The sequence below is a fragment of the Prorops nasuta genome, unplaced genomic scaffold, assembly GCF_024137725.1.
Source record: "Prorops nasuta isolate Cenicafe-Biocafe unplaced genomic scaffold, Cenicafe_Pnas_1.2 PNAS00031, whole genome shotgun sequence".
Classification (NCBI taxonomy): Eukaryota; Metazoa; Arthropoda; class Insecta; order Hymenoptera; family Bethylidae; genus Prorops; species Prorops nasuta.
In genome coordinates, this window is record NW_027116828.1 from 1,875,378 (window position 1) to 1,898,627 (window position 23,250).

General features: G+C 31.4%; 1 protein-coding gene and 1 pseudogene across 1 annotated transcript; both read left to right on the top strand.

Annotated features, from left to right (window-relative positions):
- Positions 1 to 609: 609 nt before the first annotated feature.
- Positions 610 to 2,382, top strand: LOC136782983 (putative nuclease HARBI1). Its single transcript, XM_066742759.1, has 5 exons — positions 610 to 782; positions 893 to 1,133; positions 1,287 to 1,616; positions 1,683 to 1,924; positions 2,325 to 2,382. Exons 1-5 carry the CDS (start codon positions 610 to 612, stop codon positions 2,380 to 2,382), a joined length of 1,044 nt encoding a protein of 347 aa, XP_066598856.1.
- A 6,003-nt stretch (positions 2,383 to 8,385) lies between these two features.
- Positions 8,386 to 9,787, top strand: LOC136782984 (putative nuclease HARBI1; annotated as a pseudogene).
- Positions 9,788 to 23,250: the final 13,463 nt, after the last annotated feature.

Consider the following 23,250-nt stretch of genomic DNA (forward strand, 5'->3'; position numbering starts at 1 on the left):
GAAAAGAGTCACAGTCTCTACTGTGGATAATGCCTTCTGCAGTTTTTCCTAGTAAAGCGCATACTTTTTCCAAAAAACTGTCTTCGACAGGGGCTTTAGATTTTCCACCTCCTAAACGTTATTAATTAAGTTTAATCTTTCGTTTTTTTTTTTTATTAAAACCTGGTGTTTACTTAAATATATATATTTATAGTATATTACCTGTTTTATAAAGTTCACTTCTTCTAGCCCCTTTGTATTTCTTAGCCCTCGCTTTTATATTTTTCCACGTATTTTTATGTACCAAGTTATCCCATTTTCCACCAATTTTTTCAGCAACCTCAATTTTAATTTTTCTCCATGCTTTTTCTTTATCCAAGAGTGATACGCCATTGGTCTTTTTATTTTCGATAATATTGAAATATTTTTCAATTATTGATAAAAAGATATCCCTATTTTCAATATCTTTGTCCATGGTTAATCGTGCAATACAGCGAAGGCAGAAGAGGTTGTCTTTTGAACTTGACAAATGATACAAGAATTCTTTTGCACATTTAGCATGCCTAACTTCGCATTCCTTTGAGATAATTATCCATAATCATCAGAGAAGTTGATAAATAGAAATTATATATGGCCGAGGAGCAACATATTCAACGTAGACCAAGGCGAAAACGTGTTAATATACGAAATAATGGTCTATTATATTTTAATGATGAAGAATTTCGTATACGTTTTCGGTTGAATAAAGTACAGTTTAAAGAAGTGTTGTTGCAAATCGAGGCAAAAATAATCCAAAGAGACAGGTGCTTCAGATGAGTTTTTATAATTAAATATTATTCATACATAAAAATAGGTAGTCGATTTATAGATTAATATAATATTAAGTATATCTATATTTATTATATATTTTCAGAAATAACGCTGTCCCACCCGTAATACAACTGCTAGCTGCGATGCGATATTACGCGACAGGTTCTTTTTTAATTATGATTGCTGATTTCTCCGGAATTAGCAAAAAAATGGCACAAATTATTATTCATCGTGTATCATCAGAGATAGCAAATTTATTTCAGAGATACATAAGACTACCCCGAACCGAATTTGGAATGCTGAAAACTGTCAAAAATAATTTTTTAGTTTCTGGAATGATTCGGGTAATCGGAGCAATTGATTGCGTGCATGTACGCATAAAATCATATGGTAAATTATTTCTGCCATATTTAATTTTTAAACCGAATAAATTATTTCAGATTTGCTTCACAAAGCTTTCTTATAAATAATAATCATTTAATTAAAAATTATTTCAGATTTATTTATTCAATTTATTTTTAGGAGGAGAGGATGCTGAAATATGGCGTAATAGAAAAGGATTTTTTAGCATTAATGTACAATGTTTAGTGAACAGTGACTTACAGATAATGGATATCGTTGCCAGGTGGCCGGGGTCAACCCACGATTCTACTATTTTTGATCATAGTCGATTGAAGCAACGCTTCGATGACATGGAGTTAAATAATGGAATCATCTTGGCCGACCGCGGCTACCGTAATCACCGGTATTTGTTAACTCCACTGGCTAACCCGACAACACCGGCAGAAATACTATATAATGAGGCACACATTAGAACACGTTGTATGGTAAGTATTAACTAATAAATGTAACAAAAATTTTATTTTTCCGTTTGAAAATGGTATGCGTTTTAGGTAGAGAGGTGCTTTGGAGTATGGGGTCGCTTGTTTCCAGTGCTTACCATCGGTTCGCGCTTTAGAAAGCCTCAAAGCACCATAAATGTTATAATTGCGACTGCCGTTTTATACAATATTATTCGTCGTGATAGCAAACCGGCTGATAAAGGTAACATGCAAAATTACCTAAATATCGATCAGATTTATGCGGATCCAACTGAAAATGACCGTCAATACTTAATTGACAATTATTTTTCTAGGTAAAGTATACATTATTATAAATTATAGTCAATCTTACAAGTTTAATAATGTATCTCATTATTACAAATTAATATAAGACATTCAAATGTGTTTCATGTAAATATTGTAAATAGAATTTAAATTTTGCCGTCGACAGCCAACTACAAATTAAGAACTGGCAACGCGGGCATAAAGGCTGCGTTCAACAACTAGTCCAGCGGGTCCAATGGCTTAGTACTTCTTTACTTTTTGTTAATGTCATTGGAAACCCATATTCACCAGCATTGTAAAGAATAGTGCAAGAAAGGTAAATCTTTAAAAGGATTAACTGATTCCAAACATTGCTGTTGGAATTGGCGGTAAGACAAATAAATTAAAAATTCTATAATTTCTGAATGATTAAGGTCTAAACTTTTTCAGGTATATGATAAGTGATAGAAGGTATCCATGCACAAAAGCTAAAATCAAACAGAGATAGGCTGATTGAAGCTCTTACCCATAGGCAAAATATCAATGCTGAGCTGGAGAATGTTTTTAATGAGAATATTAAAGAGACCTGGTATCAGAAGAATTGTCTGTCTTTTAGTGTTCTCTGTGAAAGGGCAGTTATTAAAATCTGAAGCGACTTATATTAAAATCGATTTTTGGTTTCTAAATGCCAAACTTTTATAAATGAAATTATGTTTTGAATGATGCAATATTTATTGCTATTATTGTAAGACTATCAGTACCTTTTTATTTCACTAAAAATTGAATAAAAAAAATTTGTCCAATCAAATACTGTTAATATTTTTATTTTAATTAATATATATATATATATATGTATAGCTTTACAGTTTATTTAATTTAAATAATACATTTCTTTATCAATTAGTTCCAATACGTTTAGTAGCGATTCAGAAATACACATTGAATCATAATAACACATTAACACATTCTTTCATTTACACTAATATTTATAACATAAATATGTGGATAATTAGACTTGTCAAAATTTTCATGTACTATCCATTTTACAAAAATCTGATTCTATGAAAAATGACGTCATTAGACCTTATAATCACTGCTGCCAACCCAAATTGACGTGCTCAGATTTTTGTTCGCTTGGTTGTACATGAGACTTGCCTGAATTGGATTGTTACACCGGCCCTAAGACTGTATGATGAAATTTTTCTAATTAAATAGTCAAGAGTACTTTCGATATGTAAAGTATTAGTGTTAATCAAGCATATAAACACAATATATAACATGCTATTGTTAGACAATATGTCAAAAATTACTAAGTTGATCTTTCACTCTTTGTCGAAGGGTATGGAAATTATTCTGTGGGAGATTTCCATTCTATGTAAACTTTAGATCAATAAAAAATTGAAGATGGCTTACAATAAATAAATGATTAAATCTGTAAAATAAACAAAATACATCCACAAAGCATACAAAAGATTTATTCTTGAATATGCACTTATTATATACAAAAGATATACTTATCTAAAAGTATTTTTGTTATATTCTTTGTGCATATGCCATATGGCATCAATATGTATAGTGAATGACAGGCCATTTCTCTTTGGTTTTCTTACAGAGATGGTTATTATACTTTTAATTCTTTTATGCCTCAAACTTTCTATATTACTTATTATAATCTTTTAATTTCAGCTGTAAGTATCAATGCACACACATTTACATGAAAACATTTTTGGATTACTTGTGTTCGTAAGTTTCTTCTACTCGCACGCATGCGCACAAAATACATTATAATATAGTCTACTCATCGAAAGCTCCATCCCTAGAAAGTAACTATAAAATTTTATGGCACTTTACCCTCTACCCCCAAAAGCGACATATCCTATAGCGTAGTACTATTTTGGGTACTACGCTATAGTCGCTGCTGATACTACTGGTCGGCGGAAATACGTCAGAGGGTAGAGACTGTAGAGGGACCGCAATATAGATATTTCTAATTACTAATTTCAAAATACATAATGCATGGTCCGTGAGCCAAGACAAATGTTAGTATATACATACCACAAGTTATAAAGTAATATAAAGAAATAAAGTGACAGTTTTAATCTTACTGACAGCTGATATACTGATGGTATAAGTGAATAAATAAAGTGACGAAATTTGTAAAATGTACATAAAAATAATTTTTAAAAGTATATAAAGGACTGAACATTTTAGATAAGTATAACAATAAATTTTATAATATAAAATGTAAGATATAAATATTTTGTGGTACTTTGTGGGATTTTATTTCAAATTAAATTATAGTAATGTGTTTATTATGTCACTGTGCTGAGGATGGAGCTATGCGGATTTTCAAAATTAAAATAAAGGAATAGACTAAACATAATGTGGTTATTGTGTCATCGTTGAGATTCAAACTATGTTAATTGAGACGGATAATAAAATAAACGAGTGAAAAAACTGGGTAAATACAATAATAAATAAAGAAGCTGACAGATTAGATATATAATATAACATGTAAGATATTTTACAGTACTTTGTGAGATTTTATTTAAAGTTAATATATGTAAAATAAAATTTTTGTTTTCTTTTTACAATTGTATCTATATTAATTACTATATGTTGCAATCTCTTAAAATTAAGCCTCTGCTTTTATTAGCAAACTAATAGTTCCACACGGCAGTGATGCCAGAATCAAGCTTTTAGCAACAAAAATGAAGATAAGCGCTAGCCAGCAGCAGTATAGAAAATTTAATGGGAAGCGGTACAAACACAACTATGCCTGGAGAGCATAGGTGTGATTTGGACTTCAGGCAACATTGGCTTTAGAAGAACAGCGACTACCGCTAACCGTGACATTTTTACGTGTCATCCGTGTGAAGTGGTGCTGCGTTTACCTAATAACTCAAAGCAAATAAAAATGCTTTTCCTAAATTGATTTTTAATTTTGGTAAAATGGTCAAATGTAGCCATTAATTAATTAGATTTGGTAATAAATACAAAAAATGCGTTTTATTATAACAATTGAGTTGAGGTAAAATAAACTCAATGTTTTTATATTAATTTGTTAACAAATGCATTTTTTTATTTATTATTGAGTCCAATAAGTTAACGGTTATTAAAAAAAAAATTCTTTGTAATGAAACAAAAAATGAAAAAATTTTAATCTTCACCAAGACTCGAACACGAGCCCACCGCATGATAAACGGCAACCTTACCGCCTGCGCTACAGCTCTCACTTGATGTAACAAGAGCAAAACAGGCTCTTTAAAGACTGACTACAATTCTTTTATTAATTCGTCATAAATGATCAAGAATTAGCTGTAATAATAAATACATTTATCTACATAGCATTATTGTACTAAATTTATTGTTTTTAATTTGAAGCATACATTTTGCATGAAGATATGATAATTTAATGGTAACCATTCAGTACTCTATATACAAAACTATTCATATGCTCAACTATCATAAATTAATTAAGTAATAATATAATATTTGTTATATGTAGTCGAATAACTATGATAAACGAGCATATGAATAGTTTTGTATTTAGAGTATTGCATGAACACCCTTAAAGTATCGTATCTTCATGTAAAATGTATGCTTCAAATTAAAAACATAATAAATTTAGTGCAATAATGCTGTGGAGATAAATGTATTTATTATTGCAGCTAATTCTTGATCGTTTATGACGAGTTAGTGAAAGAATTGTAGTCAGTCTTTAAAAGGCTGTTTTGCTCTTGGTACATCAAGTGAGCGCTGTAGCACAGGCGGTAAGTTTGCCGTTTGTCATGCGGTGGGCTCGTGTTCGACTCTTGGTGAAGTTTAAAATTTTTTCATTTTTTTTTTCATTACAAGGAATTTTTTTTTTAATAACCATTAATTTATTGGACTCAATAATAAATAAAAAAATGCATTTGTTAACAGATTAATATAAAAACATTGAGTTTATTTTACCTCAACTCATTTGTTATAATAAAACGCATTTTCTGTATTTATTACCAAATCTAATTAATTAATGGCTACATTTGACCATTTTATCAATATTACAAATCAATTTAGGAAAAGCATTTTTATTTGCTTTGAGTTTTTAGGTAAACGCAGCACCACTTCACACGGATAACACGTAAAAATGTCACGGTTAGCAGTAGTCGCTCTTCTTCTAAAGCCAATGTTGCCTAAAGTCCAAATCACACCTATGCTCTCCAGGCATAGTTGTGTTTGTACCGCTTCCCTTTAAATTTTCTATACTGCTGCTGGCTAGCGCTTGTCTTCATTTTTGTTGCTAAAAGCTTGATTCTGGCATCACTGCCGTGTGGAACTATTAGTTTGCTAATAAAAGCAGAGGCTTAATTTTAAGAGATTGCAACATATAGTAATTAATATAGATACAATTGTAAAAAGAAAACAAAAATTTTATTTTACATATATTAACTTTAAATAAAATCCCACAAAGTTCTGTAAAATATCTAACATGTTATATTATATATCTAATCTGTCAGCTTCTTTATTTTAATATTCATCTCAATTATCACAGTTTGATCCTCAGCGATGACACAGTAACCACATTATGGTGAATCTATTCTTTTTTTTTAATGTTCGATCCACATAGCTTCATCCTCAGCAGTGATACAGTAAACACACGTACATTACTATAATTTAATCTGAAACAAAATCCCATAAAGTACTATAAAACATCTTACATTTTATATTATATATGTATTCTGTCATTTTCTTTATTTATTATTGTATTTACCCAAATTGCTGACTCATTTATTTTAATGTCTGTCTCAATTAACACAGTATGATCCTCATCAGCGATGACACAGAAACAACATTATGGTGAATCTATTACTTTTGTTTTAATGTTCAATCCACATAGCTCCATTCTCAGCATTGACATAGTAAACACTTTACAATAATTTAATCTGAAACAAAATCCCAAAAAGTACTATATAAAATCTTACATTTGAAATTACAAATGTAATCTGTCAGCTTCTTTATTTGTATCGTATTTACCCAATGTGTTGACTTGTTTATTTTAATATTCATCTCAATTAACACAGTTTGATCCTCAGCGATGACACATTAACCATAATATGGTGAATCTATTCCTTTCATTTTAATGATCAATCCACATAGCTCCATCCTCAGTAGTGACATAGTAAACACATTACTATAATTTAATCTGAAATAAAATCCCAGAAAGTACTATAAAATATCTTACATTTTATATTATATATCTAATTTGTCAGCTTCTTTATTTATTATTGTATTTACCCAGTTTTTTCACTCGTTTATTTTATTATCCGTCTCAATTAACATAGTTTGAATCTCAACGATGACACAATAACCACATTATGTTTAGTCTATTCCTTTATTTTAATTTTGAAAATCCGCATAGCTCCATCCTCAGCACAGTGACATAGTAAACACATTACTATAATTTAATCTGAAATAAAATCCCACAAAGTACCACAAAATATTTATATCTTTCATTTTATATTATAAAATTTATTGTTATACTTATCTAAAATGTTCAGTCCTTTATATACTTTTAAAAATTATTTTTATCTACATTTTACAAATTTTGTCACTTTATTTATTCACTTATACCATCAGTATATCAGCTGTCAGTAAGATTAAAACTGCCACTTTATTTCTTTATATTACTTTATAACTTGTGGTATGTATATACTAACATTTGTCTTGGATCACGGACCATGCATTATGTATTTTGAAATTAGTAATTAGAAATATCTATATTGCGGTCCCTCTACAGTCTCTACCCTCTGACGTATTTCCGCCGACCAGTAGTATCAGCAGCGACTATGGCCGTGTTCGTTTATTAACTGCGAGTACTGGCAGTACTACGTCATCCGAGTGCTTAGTTAAGGCCGTTCGTTTATTAATTTTATAGTACAAGTAAGTAGCACTAGGAGTGCTGCAGCTTTTATTTTTGTTTGGCTTTTAATAAACATAACCTATACCTTCTTTTTTTATAGATTAATTAATACCTGCATCCAATCGCTTATAATTAGTTGTCGTTAAAAATTGTTTAATCTACTCAGAGGGCCATTTCAAGCTGACGGTAGTAAATTAACCACGAGTTAAAATGGTATAATTTGTGTAATGGACATTATTTGTTAACATGAGTGTAATAAATTAAATCTTGGTGAAAGAGTTTGTAATTGTTAATGACACTATACATTTAGCTGAAATTTTTTAATTTAAATGGTATCATTTTACATAACTGCTTGTATAGTAAAAATGTGTTTATTCCAAAAGTTTCTGTAAAATTATTGAAATTGTTTAATGTATTCTGTTTTAATTTATGTACTATTTCCTTGATGCAGTTTGTATATCAATATAGTTTATAAATAAAAGAAATTTACACATTTAAATTGCTTAACTGAAATTTTTGTTAATTAAAGATAAGTAATCTATATTTTACATACCTTATTTACATTGGATATACATATAGACATTATTTGACATTTAAACCATAAGTATGAGTGAACAACAGTTGATTGTTAGTGCACTAGAAGAAATAATTGAATCAGATACTACAACTAGCGATGATTCAGACATAGAAGATTTAATAATTATGAGTATAAATATAGAGCGTATTCCAAGGGTAGCAATAAAAAATTATGTAGAGGCAATTGTTCCGTTATATTCAGACAAAGATTTTAAAAGTCATTTTCGGTAAGTTCTAATCATATGTAACATAATGCTAATATAATTTGTAAATTCAATGATTTGTATTCTTCCTAAATTATTAAAGAGCTTTTCTTTATTAGAATTTGTCGAGACACATTCCAATTTTTATTGGAATTATTAACACCTGACCTAATTAGAAAAACAGATAGATATGGCCGGAATACAATATCTCCAGAAAAACAGTTATTATTGAGTATTTGGATGATAGCAACCCCAAATTCATACAGGTATTATTGTGCTGAAATAAATATATAAAATTTTTTATTAAGAGTTAAACGATAGGTATGCCTTTTTAATTTTTCTTAATATTATAGATGTGTGAGTGATTGTTTTAATGTTAGCAAGTCAACTGCTTGGTCTTGCGTAGCAAAAGTGGTGAAAGCTTTATATAGGCATTGCAAAACTTTTATCAAATGGCCTACAGAAGAAGAATGTAGACAAACATGGACAACAATTGAGAGAAAACATAAATTTCCCAAAACGATTGGTGCAATTGATGGGACTCATATTAAGATAGCAGCACCAAGAAATGATCCAGAATCATATATTAATAGAAAAGGTTTTCACTCAATACAGCTCCAGGTTTATATTTATAATGTCCTTCTTATAATTAGAAATATTATTACAATTAATAAAATGTTTAACATCTTTTCATCTAGGTAATATGTGATTACAATTTAAAATTCATCAATTGTTATTGCGGTCAAGTAGGTTCTGTACATGACGCAAGGGTCTTTCGTCTATCTGGATTTCAAAATATGTGTAGAGATGTATATTTTCCAGAAAATAGCCATATCTTAGGTGATGCTGCATATGGTATTCAAAACCATATAATGGTCCCATTTAAAAATAATGGACATTTAAGCGAAGCTCAGCTTAAATATAATACATGCCATTCATCAGCTAGAACAATGGTGGAACGCTCATTAGGCTTATTGAAAGGAAGGTTTCGAAGTATACTAGATAAACTTCCAAATACACGTACTGAAATGATCCCTAGATATGTAATTGCCTGTTGCATACTTCACAACATTTGTATACTGAAAAATGATTTCATTGATATACCTATCATCCTCAATGAACCTGACATTGATGAACAAGTGATTGAGCTAACCAATTTGGAAGACAGACAGAGAGGCATTGAGAAGCGCAATGCAATTACTGAAACACTAATGGGTATACGATGCTAGATTATTAAATATTTTATCATTTTAATCCTTAATTAATAATTTATTATATTATAAAATGAAGTTAATGTTTTACACTGATATAGATAAATATAAGCTCTTTATTATCACAGTACATTTGTTTTTTTTTTAACCGTAAGAAATGAAAATATAAAACTTTAAGAACGTTTAAAAGAAACCACTTAAATTATTCCTTTTAATTATTTTTTTTATGAAGTACTTCTTCAATTAGAGTTTTCATCTGCTCGATTTTAGCCATTTTTTCGGTGTGCCTTTTCTCTGCAGATTCTCTATTTTTTTGTTTTTCAGCTATTAGCTTTTCTATATAATCTACCATTTTTCTCTTCTTTGTGTTCTTTCCTATAACAGTAAAATTTTAACATTTGTGTCTTAATACTTTTATATTTACGTAATCATTAATTTTGTAACAAAATTAATACTTTCATGAAAACTTAAGAAAATCTTAAATTAATTAAATTAAAAGGTGTAATTTTAAAAAAATCTATACATTAATATTTACAAATTGTAGGTAATTTAAATATTTTCAGAAACAATGTTAAACATTGAATTTGTAATGCACTAAAAAATCAGTAATTAATGTTATTTACAGATGAGTGAAATAATTTTAATAAATATGATAATTTCAATCAAATTAATTTACCAGATAATTCACTATTTTCTTTCTCATTATCACTTTCATACTCTTCGCTTAGTAAGTTTTGATTAGATCCAGCAACTGCTAATGGTTTAATCCATGGTTTTTTCTGAAATATCTCATGCATGTTCTGAAAAATTATTAATAGACGTTGATGTAATATTTATAATTTGCACAGTTATCAAGATCTTTAATTACAGATTTTACTTAAGTAAATATAAATGTAATTATTTACATCATAATATTCCCACGTACTCCTACTATTTCCAGACTTCTTATTGTGATCGGAAATATTTTTATAAGTTCTTTTCAGAGATTGAAATTTCGATGCGCATTTCGGACCTGATATTTTGTAATTGTATGCATTCATTTTCATGGAAACACTATTCCAACATTGCTTCATTGACATTTTTCCGCTAGAAAAATTTGCTTCTTCTTCTTTGTATATAGCTAGCAGAAGTAGCGTTTCACTTTTTGTCCATAAGTGTTGATCTAAGTAGAATAATAAAATATTTTATTATGAAGAGCTATATTTAAAATAATGAGTTTCACATACCAGAAGAATCATTATTATTATTAATTTCCAATATAGGATCATCAGCTTCTTCTTCATGCAATTGCTGATATGGTACATCTAACATTTGGTTAATATTTCCAATTTGTAAACTTGCGTTATCATCTGCTTCTTTCCACTTAGTTATATCTTTGCTTCTATTCCATATATGTTGTTCTAAATACATTAATTATTATATAGAGGATTTTACTATGAATAATAATATTTAAATAAATATAACTAAAATAATGATTTTTAAATACCAGAAGTGTTTGTACATACTATTAACTAATTTAAGTACTGAATCGTCAGTTTCAAATAAATTAGCATCACGTAAATTTTGCGAAAATTCACTGCTGACAGATTTAGAAAAAGTTGTGCTGCTACTAGCTTCTGGTGAATCTTTATTATTAGCTTTTTTTAATAAACTTGTAGTATTTCCAGCATCTGGTAAATCTTTGTTAATGCCTGTTTTCAAAAAACTTGTGCTACATGTAACCCCTATAAAAATAATTTTTTTAATTACAACTATGTAAATAAGTTCATAAAATTCTTCCAATACTAATATGCATAGTTACCATGTGCGTTATTTATATTGTCAAAATTTATAGAATTATTTTGTTCCATCTCATCTACAAAACAATTTAAAAAAGAACCATTAATTTAAATCTAATGTGTTTATGAAATAAAAACACAATTATGTAATATATACTAACTATTGCTGATATTATCATTTTTAACCAATTTTTTGGCCTTGTTTAATAAATAATATGCAAATGTTGAATCTGTAATGAATAAGAATTAGATCTGTGTTTTATGAATAGTATATAGCTGACTAATACTCTTGTATCTCGGTATTTATTAGAACAGTATATGAAACATATTTTTTTCAAAAGATTAATTAAAGCTCTACACTTAAACTTACACACAATTTTACATTTCATATATATCTGTTAAAATTTTTACATGTCTTAATTTAGTGTGAAAAAATGTTATAAATATCTTTTAAATAATTATTAAGAATTCTATACATATATATTACATATTTACCAATTTTAGCTTTTTCTGCAATATTTTCTGAGACACGTATTGTGTATTGTATATTTGTTTCTGCGTCTATTAAAAGTAAATTTTCCATTTTTTAGTTATAATTATTTTAGCAAATTTTAATATTGCCACCATATAGCCCAGCTGAAACGCATATGACGTAATTACTACGGCTACTGTATCTTTCCAACCTAAGTAGCTACAGCAGGAAATGATGTTCGAATACGTTACGTCAGACGACGTCACAAAACATCTAACGCACTGCCAAAGTATGCTGTGACCAATAAACGAACGCTACCTTCAGTACTGTTAGTACTTGCAGTTAATAAACGAACGCGGCCTATAGCGTAGTACCCAAAATAGTACTACGCTATAGGATATGTCGCTTTTGGGCACTACGGTAGTACCGAAAGTACTACACTTGGCAACCTTGATGCGAGGTCCCGAGGCAATCCCTACCGGTAGGCGGCGCTGGTGTTGGCAAACACGTCTCCCGTCCGGTAGGGGGTCAATTGTCCTACTTTTCTATAGTGTCAAAATGGCGGCGGTGGTAACAATATTCATAGGGAGTAGCAGATCTATATTAACCATATGAATGTGGTCAAATTTAAATGAGCATGTTGTCTAGGTACACTCTGTACCAAAAGTTAATTACAAAGTTAAGTTTTATATTTGACAGATTGAAGATAATCGAAAGTGCTGGAAGAAATTGAAATATATATATTAAAAGAAAATAATACAAAATAAAGTAATTAAAAAAGGAGTGACTGACAGTAAAAATTGTGACCAAAACCAGGATACAAGGAAGATTGATTTTTAGATGAGTAACCTATTAATATTATATTTTTAATTTGTTAAAGAAAGAAACGATGCTTTGTGGTATTTTTAAATATTTGTTGCAGGTAATTATAATTTGAAAGGATACTGCAACAGATGATGTCTCACTGAATGGCTCGTAGGAAGTAGTATTGTAAGATTAATATAGGCGAAAGTCAAATATCAATATAAACATTTAACCATCTTAACTCCCAGTAAGTATATATATATATATATATAGTTATTTTTAAATATAAAAATTGGAAAAATATTAAATTTTATTTCCTACGATTTTTATTGTAAGCCTTAATTTATAAAAAAAACCAATGGTAAGTACTTTTTTGTGATTTATAAATATTAATTTAAGAAATATTTGTGACATTTATTATATTTACTTTCTCGGTAAACTTCTACCGACGCCTATCACGGTCGTCGTTAAGTTAACGATAGAATTCGGTAGCGACCACGACATTTTTAACGACAATTATCGAAAACTTTGTGTTACAGGATCGCTCTTAGCGATATCTCTCGGTAACTCGATTCAATTACCGAAAGTTGTCGATAAGTAGTTACTCAATCCATATAGACGGAAGTTACAGAATCGCTCTTTACGTTACTGCAAGCGACACTATCGGTAGTTAGCGATACCGACAATTATCGCTGGGAAGTTACAGAATCCCAGCACTGGACTAGTTTCTACATTGAGTGACTGGAAAGAGTATAGGAAGTGTATGATAGGCTATCCTTTTTTAAATGCCTTAAAGAGAAAGAGAGAGCCTTATACCGCGTTCAACGTGGTTTCTCCAGGCCTTCGTTTCTTATTTTCCCATCTCGGGCGTCGTCATTGCTCTTCACTCTCTAACTCATGGATTTCTATCTGTGTCTTTGTCTAAAATAATTCTACGCCACCGGGTGATTTTTTGGTTAGTCTATACCACTGGACCTATATGTGAGTCTTGTGAGAGTAGTGAACTAGTGAAAAGTGCAGAAATGTCAGTCTGACAGCGCGGATTTTTAATTAAACGAGTGTTAGTATAAATTGTTAAAGAGTTTTAATTTGTTGGAAAATATTAATCAGTTATAGTGAAGTTATAAAATTTTTAATGACTTTTCTGGATTATCGAAAAAAACAGGTATAATAAGTTTTTTATACTTCTAAAAGCATACATTACGTATTAAGGAAAAATTTAATATAATTCTTGTCAAAATTAACATAATCTATAAATGTATCAAACAAATAGATTCATGAATTTAAATAAGAAATACATAATACAAAATATTATTATAATTTTTTATATAAAATGCAGATCCTTGCATATTTATTATCATATATAGTTAATTGATAACATTACTACTAATTATAATGGCTCTTTTTCCCAGGTGTAAAGGTTCTACGGATGGTCCTACCAAGAGTAAAGTGCATACGTCATGCTGATTTCAACCAGAGGAATTAAGCAACGCTAAGGAATGGAACACAGATTCAGATTACGCAGCATGCTCTCCACATCTATAATAAGCCAACCTGTTTTCTTAGATAAATAATATTATTGGTAACCATATATAAAATGTATTCAAACATGATCCTTTGTGGTTTCTCTCATGTTTCGCAGGTCAAATTTTCTAATAAAGCTGATGAGCTGCATCCAATTGGTGAATAAAAATGAGGCCAGGCTATGTGTCAATTCTGCTACTTTAAATTTGGAATCTCCATGCAGAAGCGAAATGGAAATATTAAAAAAAGATTTGTTATTCAGGTATTATTTAAATATGATCTAAATGTATCAATATGGCAATTACTGGCAGTGATTTTTCAAACTTGTTATATCTAAACTTATTTTCTTTGCTGTTTTAGGTCCAGTAAATATTAGATTCCGCCTTCAGTATTTGGTTTGAATAACTGTCCTGCATTTGAAACGAAGATGGAAGAAAATCTTATATATAGAAAGTAAGGTACAGGATAATGAATTAATCTTTCAAAATACCCATAGAGCACCTAATAGCTTTAAGACAACTTTTAGGTGTCTTTTAGTCAATTGGATGACTAAAAAAAGTCTATAAGACAACGTTTAGTCAAGTGTGCTGTATGGGTACTTTTCTTTTCTTAATTTAGATTACGTTTATATATTGTACTGTGAATTATAAAAGATATATCGTAAGGGGTATGTATACTTTATACGCGAAGTCATATAATATATTTCTTTTATTTGTACAAGTAACAGTTTTTAAAATAATTAAGGCTCGCATATGGAGTCATTTTAAAAAGCTAATATATATTTGAACATAGTCAGGAATGATTTTATACTGTTCTTGATATCCTTTCAGGTTTAATGCTTGCGCCAAATTTCTAGCTGCCACTAGTCTGAAAATATCTGCCTTCTCCTAGATTTTTATTTGACTGATTATCAATATACAGCGTAAAGCTCAAAACTATCGTTCGACGAAAGAAGAACGTCTTCTGCATCCAATAATGGTATTTCGTCAATCAAAAGAATAGGCCAGAAACTAGGAAAACGAAACGTAAAGCTTATTAGTATTCGTATTAGATATACAAATTGTTCAACAACACCAGTTATATATAAATATATTACTATATAGGTTTTAAATTAGAAACCAAAGGTTGACCAACAAACTCGTTGCATCCTTGACCTCTCCGTTTTCATACTATTGATGATATTCACAATATTTACCTGCAATTAAATAAGTTTTATAAATCAGTACAGAATATACTTCATTTGCGTTATTTTTGATACTAGCTATAAGTACAATATTTACCAACGTAACAATGTGGGTCTTTCAATAGCCAGCACACAGGATCCTAAATTCTCCAGTAATTAACGACATTTTAATTCGCAATTATCAGCATAACGTCTCAAGAATTGATCAGCGATATGAGTAACAAATCCATTATCTTGCGCTGATCTCTGTGCCCAAGTAAGAACATTTCCCATTTGTCCTCGTTTAATGCACCAAATTCCTTGCATCTAGCAATACAATATATAGTAATTAATACAAGTTTCTTAAATATCTGTTAATTTTCAGTACACAAAAACAAATTAAATTACTTACCAATACGATTCATGTTATTTTCCTTCACAATATCTATTATTTTAGATATTCCAGATTCACATCTCATTGGCAGTGATTGCAAAAGAATCTTTAATTTTGCTTTGCCTAATTGCTTTTCACAATGTATCGGGTAAGTAGCACTTCGCTGCCGTAATGAGTGATGGGTCATTAATGGAGTGCCATACTCTAGTAGAAGGGATCCTTGAAGTTGTTTGCTAACTTTATCAAATGAGCTGCAAACCACCCATTCTCTTTCATGTTTTATATCTTTTCTAATACCCATTACGATATATCTTTTATAATTCACAGTAAAATATATAAACGTAATCTAAATAAAGAAAAGAAAAGTATTTTGAAAGATTAATTCATTATCCTGTACCCTACTTTCTATACATAAGATTTTCTTCCATCTTCGTTTCAAATGCAGGACAGTTATTCAAACCAAATACTGAAGGCGGAATCTAATATTTACTGGACCTAAAACAGCAAAGAAAATAAGTTTAGATATAACAAGTTTGAAAAATCACTGCCAGTAATTGCCATATTGATAAATTTAGATCATATTTAAATAACACCTGAATAACAAATCTTTTTTTAATATTTCTAATTTCGTTTTTGCATGGAGATTCGAAACTCGAAGCAGCAGAATTGACACATAGCTTGGCCTCATTTTGTTTCACCACTTGGATGCAGTTCATCAGCTTTATTAGTTTCCATTTATAATGCAGGACAGTTATTCAAACCAAATACTGACAGCTAAATCTATTAATATTTACTGGACCTGAAACAGTAAAGAAAATAAGTTTACATATAACAAGTTTAAAAAATCACTGCCAGTAATTGACATATTGATACATTTAGATCATATTTAAATAATACCTGAATAACAAATCTTTTTTTAATATTTCCATTTCGCTTCTGCATGGAGATTCCAAATTTAAAGTAGCAGAATTGTACACATAGCCTGGCCTCATTTTTATTCACCAATTGGATGCAGCTCATCAGCTTTATTAGAAAATTTGACCTGCGAAACATGAGAGAAACCACAAAGGATCATGTTTGAATACATTTTATATATGGTTATCAATAATATTATTTATCTAAGAAAACAGGTTGGCTTATTATAGATGTAGAGAGCATGCTGCGTAATCTGAATCTGTGTTCTATTCCTTAGCGTTGCTTAATTCCTCTGGTTGAAATCAGCATGACGTATGCACTTTACTTTTGGTAGGACCTTCCGTAGAATCTTTACACCTGGGAAAAAGAGCCATTATAATTAGCAGCAATTTTACTAATTAACTATATATGACAATAAATATGTAAGGATCTGCATTTTATATAATAAATTATAATAATATTTTGTATTATGTATTTCTTATTTAAATTCATGAATCTATTTGTTTGATACATTTATAGATTAAGTTAATTTTGACAAGAATTATATTAAATTTTTCCTTAATGCGTAATGTATGTTTTTAGAAGTATAAAAAATTTATTATACGTTTTTTTCGATAATCCAGAAAAGTCATTAAAAATTTTATAACTTCACTATGACTGATTAATATTTTCCAACAAATTAAAACTCTTTAACAATTTATACTAACACTCGTTTGATTAAAAATCCACGCTGTCAGACTGACATTTCTGCACTTTTCACTAGTTCACTACTCTCACAAGACTCACATATAGGTCCAGTGGTATAGACTCACCAAAAAATCACCCAGTGGCGTAGAATTATTTTAGACAAAGACGCGGATAGAAATCCATGAGTTAGAGAGAGAAGAGCAATGACGACGTCCGAGATGGGAAAATAAGAAACGAAGGCCTGGAGGAACCATGTTGAACGCGGTATAAGGCTCTCTCTTTCTCTTTAAGGCATTTAAAAAACGACAGCCTATCATACACTTCCCATACTCTTTCCAGTCACTCAATGTAGAAACTAGTCCTGGCGGGGAAACATCCATGGGGTGGTATGGTTCCTAAACGCATCAGAAAAATCTTGCAGGCCATTAGTGGCCGCAGAGATGAAACGGGAGATTGCTCATGCGAGGACCCGAGGCAATCCCTACCGGTAGGCGGCGCTGGTGATGGCAAACGCTTCTCAGGTCCATCTAACCCCTAACGCCATCTATCGGAAGAAACCACGAAGCACGAGCGTTAAGCTTAGAATAGGGTGAAACATATGCATTTTTGACAGAAAGCGGACCGCCGGTCTGCAGAATTTTCCCCTCCACTTACAACCACAGATGCAGGCTCGTTTGCGTGAGCCATCCTCGCTGCTCGATGGTCACGAACACAAGTAGAAGCGTCCGTACATGTGTCGACCGGCTTCGCTCGCTCTCGGCTGTCCTCGGATTAAAGAGAGAGTGGAGATATTTTCTCGGACCTCTCTGTCTTTCTTGCTGTTAGCGTCTAGCAGAAGAGTCGAGGCAAAATCTTTCCGTTTTGCTTTGCCGAAAATCTACCAATATTCGATGTCATTTACATCTGCAGCCCAATGCCTTTATACATGATTTTTTCAGCATATTTATTTATGAGCATTGACTTATTTAAATCAATAATAAATTAAGGAAATGCGTATTTGATGTATAATAATTATTTTAACTATAATTTCATCGTTATATTTCGCTTATTTCCGTAAAATTTGCATTTCTTTAATTTATTATTGATTATTGTAAGTCAATGACCATTAAAAAAAATTTAATCTTATAAGAAAAAGAAAAGTACCGATCAGGAATCGAACCCGGACCCACGAATCGCCACGCGATTACCTTACCGCCTAGACCATGAGGCTTCTTCAGTGCACCGTAAACAGATAGTCTTCTTAAGGGCTTGAAATCTTGTATTGAACCATATAAATAAACGAGCAACCGACAGCTTTATTCATTATTATTCTGTCATAATGGTACACAAATTAAAGGATAATTATATATTGAATAGTTTTCAAAAGCTTTTCCAATAACCAAGAACGGAAACTGCGAGCGTTAATTATTTATCTTCGTTCTTGGCTATTGGAAAAGCTTTTGAAAACTATTCAAAATATAATTCTTCTTTAATTTGTGCACCATTATGACAGAATAATAATGAATAAAACTGTCGGTTGCTCGTTTATTTATATGGTTCAATAAAAGATTTCAAGCCCTAAGAAGACTATCTGTTTAAGGTGCACTGAAGAAGCCTCGTGGTCTAGGCGGTAAGGTAATCGCGTGGCGATTCGTGGGTCCGGGTTCGATTCCTGATCGGTACTTTTCTTTTTTTTTTAAGATTAAATTTTTTTTAATGGCCATTGACTTACAATAATCAATAATATGTTATGGGTTCACACCGTGACAAACTAATTCAAGTACTTTTGGTACAACTAAATTTATTCAGTCCTTGTAGAATTGTTTTACAATGTTGAGTTATAAAAATAAATTATAGTTATACAGGTTTTTAGAGGTTTTAAATAAAAAGATTATCTAATTGAAGTTAGATTGAAATTAGAGTAACTTGGGAGCTAATGCTCGGTTAAAGTCAGATGACTTGTTCTAGTTACTGCTGGGCCTGGACTGATCGGTCAGGAACCGAGCAGTCAAGTCGTTGCCTCAAAATGCATCGATTCTCATGACCATATATGGTATGGTTTTAGGGAATCGATCGTGCGTCAGTGGTTACTAAGTCAACCGTGCGTCAATAAGACGATTGTTCTAATAGCTGACTAAGATTTTTAGCCACGCGCGCTCTGAGGCCCTGGCAACAGAGAAGTACTGTTGCCTAAGAAAGAGGTTCAGGTTGCATACGAATGACGCCACACGGCTCTTGGTTAGAATGCAACCGGAGCCTTTTTGAATTAAACTAACTTTTATGAATTAAATGTTTTAGTTCTAGTTATTGGCTAGTTAATAGAGAAAAGTAGTATAAGTAGTTATATGTATATAACACCCCTCCCCCCCTGGGGGAAGAGTACCATAAGGGACTCTTAATTGTTTACAGCACGGACATGTGGTTGGAGTTTTGAGAGTTAACATCCTCTTGCATCTCCATCGCTTCTTTTTTTATTACTCTGGTCCTTGGCTTGGGTGTGGGCCTACGTTGACAATAGTGCCACAATGCGTAGAGTCCTATTCCAAGTAGTAGTAAAACCAAGGCTGAGTATGAGGATACTGTGTGGTGAAACAGGTAGTGGCCCGTCCCTTGACCTTTTTTTTCTAGGTCCTTCTCGAGGTCCTTTAATTGAACGCTGAGGGTGTTGAGTTCGTTCACTTTGTTTAACACATTGTGAAGTCGAGGTATCTTGTTGGTGTCCGCTGTATTCATGCTGTTTTTGGGATCAATTGTATTTAGAGAAAAATTATAGTTTGGAATGTAATTCCTTCGCTTGCTTATTCTATAGGTTTGTACGGTTTCCAATATAAAATCAGTAGCTGTTAGCAAACAATTATTATGTAGGTAAATTGTCCCGGAGCCCATTAATTCTACGCTAAATTTCGGTTTATTTTTACAAATTATCTCTATAATTTCTTTAGGCGGAGTCGTAAATATCCATGATGATGGATTGTTCATTGGTATCAGCATTGGCTGAACCAGGTGTACTGCTTTATGTTCACATGTATCTGTTTCTATCGCTTTAAGATATAAGGCAATTTCATATGGGTTTAAGCTTTTTATCTTTATCATCGGTTTTTCTAACGGGTAAAAATATTGGTCGTTAATTATGTTACAATTTCCTAATTCTTTTAGGTCATATTCTGTGTACCTTTCTGTTGTACTATCTATTGCTAGGTATTCTCTTTTCAGATTTATTATTGTAAAGAGTGTTTTTGAAATGTTTGTTGGAATCGGAATAGGGTATAAGTGTATAAGCTCGTATTCTTTTGGTGTAACTAATGGTATACTTAATATTACTATTAGTTTATTGGTTTTAGACCAAATTGTGGGTTTCATTAACCTTGCAATTAAGTGTATATTTAGATTGTCTAATGTTATTGGGAATTTCGTACCCGATGGAATGTGTTGTACCGCATCTTTTAATTATTGTAAGATTTTTGAATGTGGGATAACTTTTGGGTTTATTACTCCGTTTGTTGCTTGTATCGCAAAATTTAGGAGATGATCGGTATCTATCATTAGCTGTTCCGCGGCAAAGTCTATATTATATAACGTTTCTTTTTCCCCTTGCTGCGTAAGCAGGCTATTCGCCGTGCGTGATAGCATTTCTTCGTTCGCGTACAGATTTCTTACGCTGCTATTAAATATTTCTACATTCCTAACAATAATTTGTATTTGACTTTTTGATGCTTTTTTATTAGTATCTACTTCATTATCTAAATCTTCTAAATGTTTATTTATTTTTTCTTCATCTTCGCTATCCATTGTTCCGAATAACGATTTTCCTAATGAACCAATCGCATTAACTAAACCTCGCTTTGATCTATCTGTATGTTCTGTTATTTCAGTAAGTTCTTGTAAGTTTCGTTTTGTCGTGTTTAATTTGTAGTCTATGTCGTTTATCGTGTTCATGCAAGTTTGCTTGTTGTTGTCGTTATTACAAAATCGTTGTTCTTTCATTATTTTGTCTAGTGTCTTGTGTCTCGTATAATATTCGGTGACGTCCGTTGTAATTACTAGTTTCCATTTTTCTTTATAGTAGTTTATAGTTCCAATACGTTCGTAAAAGAGTCCTGGTTGTCCAACTATGGGGTCTATTTTGACTTGTTGTTTCGTCCGTCCAATGTGGATAATTGTTAATAACAATAGGAACCTAGAAAGAATGTTATTTATTAGAAAGTGAAAGATTTCTTTCTTTTCTTGTCTTTTTTTTTTTTTCAGTGCTGTTCGACCCATGGCTTGAACGTTATGCGATCGCCAGGTCAGCGCTTTTTTTTTATGTGTTCCTAAGTGGGGATTTTCCTATATAATGTGCGTTTTTCGGACGTGAAGTCATTTTCGTTCCTTCTTTCGAAGTGCATAGTTGCTCTACGTTTTTAAAAGAAAATATGGTTAGTGCTCGGAAACAACAGTTGGCTAAGTACCGGCCTCATGATCGGGGATTATGCAACGAACATGGCGTTCCCCTGTTAGGATTTTTTGGTGGTTGTAAGTATTTAAAGAATTACTTTTGTTATATATTTGGTTGTAACTTTTCCATTTTTAATATCGTTGTCTGTTTCGTTTAGTTTTATGGAAAAATCTCCGAGCCGTCACAGCGCGGAAACAATATCGCCGGCAGGAGCGGTACTTCGCGGAGGCTCACGCGGACTTTGCGGAGCAAGACAACGACTTCCATGAAGTCTTTGACTACTACGGGATCCGGTGGTTGCAGTACACCGGCGTGGTACCCAAACGTGGCTGGGGGTACACTAATCGTCAAGTGGAGTATCCGGAGGAATGGTATCCACATGCCCCCTCGGAGGACTATGTCCTGTGGTACCACGGGCTGATTAATTAAGAGGAGTAAAAAAAAATTTTTTTTTTTTGTATAACTTTATGTTTAATTTTTTTCTTTTTATAATAAATTGATAATTTTACTCAATTTTGTGATCCTCCTTTATGTTTTCCTTTCCCAAACGAATTTTTGAATAAATTATTGATTTTACCTAATTTTTTCTTATTTTATTTGTATTTTCCTACCTTTTAGTATGTAATTAATATAAGATAGCTCAGGTTTAGTTTTAATTACGATTGGTTGCTAGTTTGCAGTAGAGTAGATTTGTTAGTTATTTTTTAAAAAAAAATTATAGTGTTAATTATTAAAACTACGCGATTAATTATTATACTTATTTGACTATTCACATAATATAGGGTTTTAATCTGTTTACGTGTACATTCACGAATTTTTTTCCGGTTAGTATTTCGTAGTTTAAGTCGTTTCGTTTCCTTGTAACCGTATAGGGACCATCGTAGATAGGTTCAAGTTTCTTTGGTCTACCATGCCGAATCATTTCCCTTTTTAGCAAAACTTTATATCCTATATTAAAGTCAATTTCTCGCGTGTTTTTATCGTATTGCAGTTTAGATTTTTCTTTTTCCCTTATCAGATGGTCTTTCATCATGATTCCTGCCGAACGCATTCTTTCGCGTAATTCTTCACGGTAATCTCCGTATGTATATGATGGTTTCGGCTGTGATTTTAGGGATGTTGGGAGTTCTATTTCTCTCCCAAATAACAATGAAAATGGAGTTTCGTTTGTGGCAGTATGAGGGGTTGTATTATATGCAAACATAGCGTAGGGTAGCTACTCATCCCAATTATTTAAGTCGTCATTAACGTAGCTTTTTAAGTATGACGTTAGTGTTCTATGCGAACGTTCTAAAGCTCCATTTGATTGTGGATGGTATGCGGTTGTTTGA

Coding starts and splice junctions, on each gene's coding strand:
- LOC136782983 (XM_066742759.1), top strand. CDS start 610: ATGGCCGAGGAGCAACATATTCAACGTAGACCAAGGCGAAAACGTGTT. Junction 1,134..1,286: donor TAGTTTCTGGAATGATTCGG/GTAATCGGAGCA, acceptor AAATTATTTCAG/ATTTATTTATTCAATTTATT. Junction 1,617..1,682: donor ACATTAGAACACGTTGTATG/GTAAGTATTAAC, acceptor TATGCGTTTTAG/GTAGAGAGGTGCTTTGGAGT.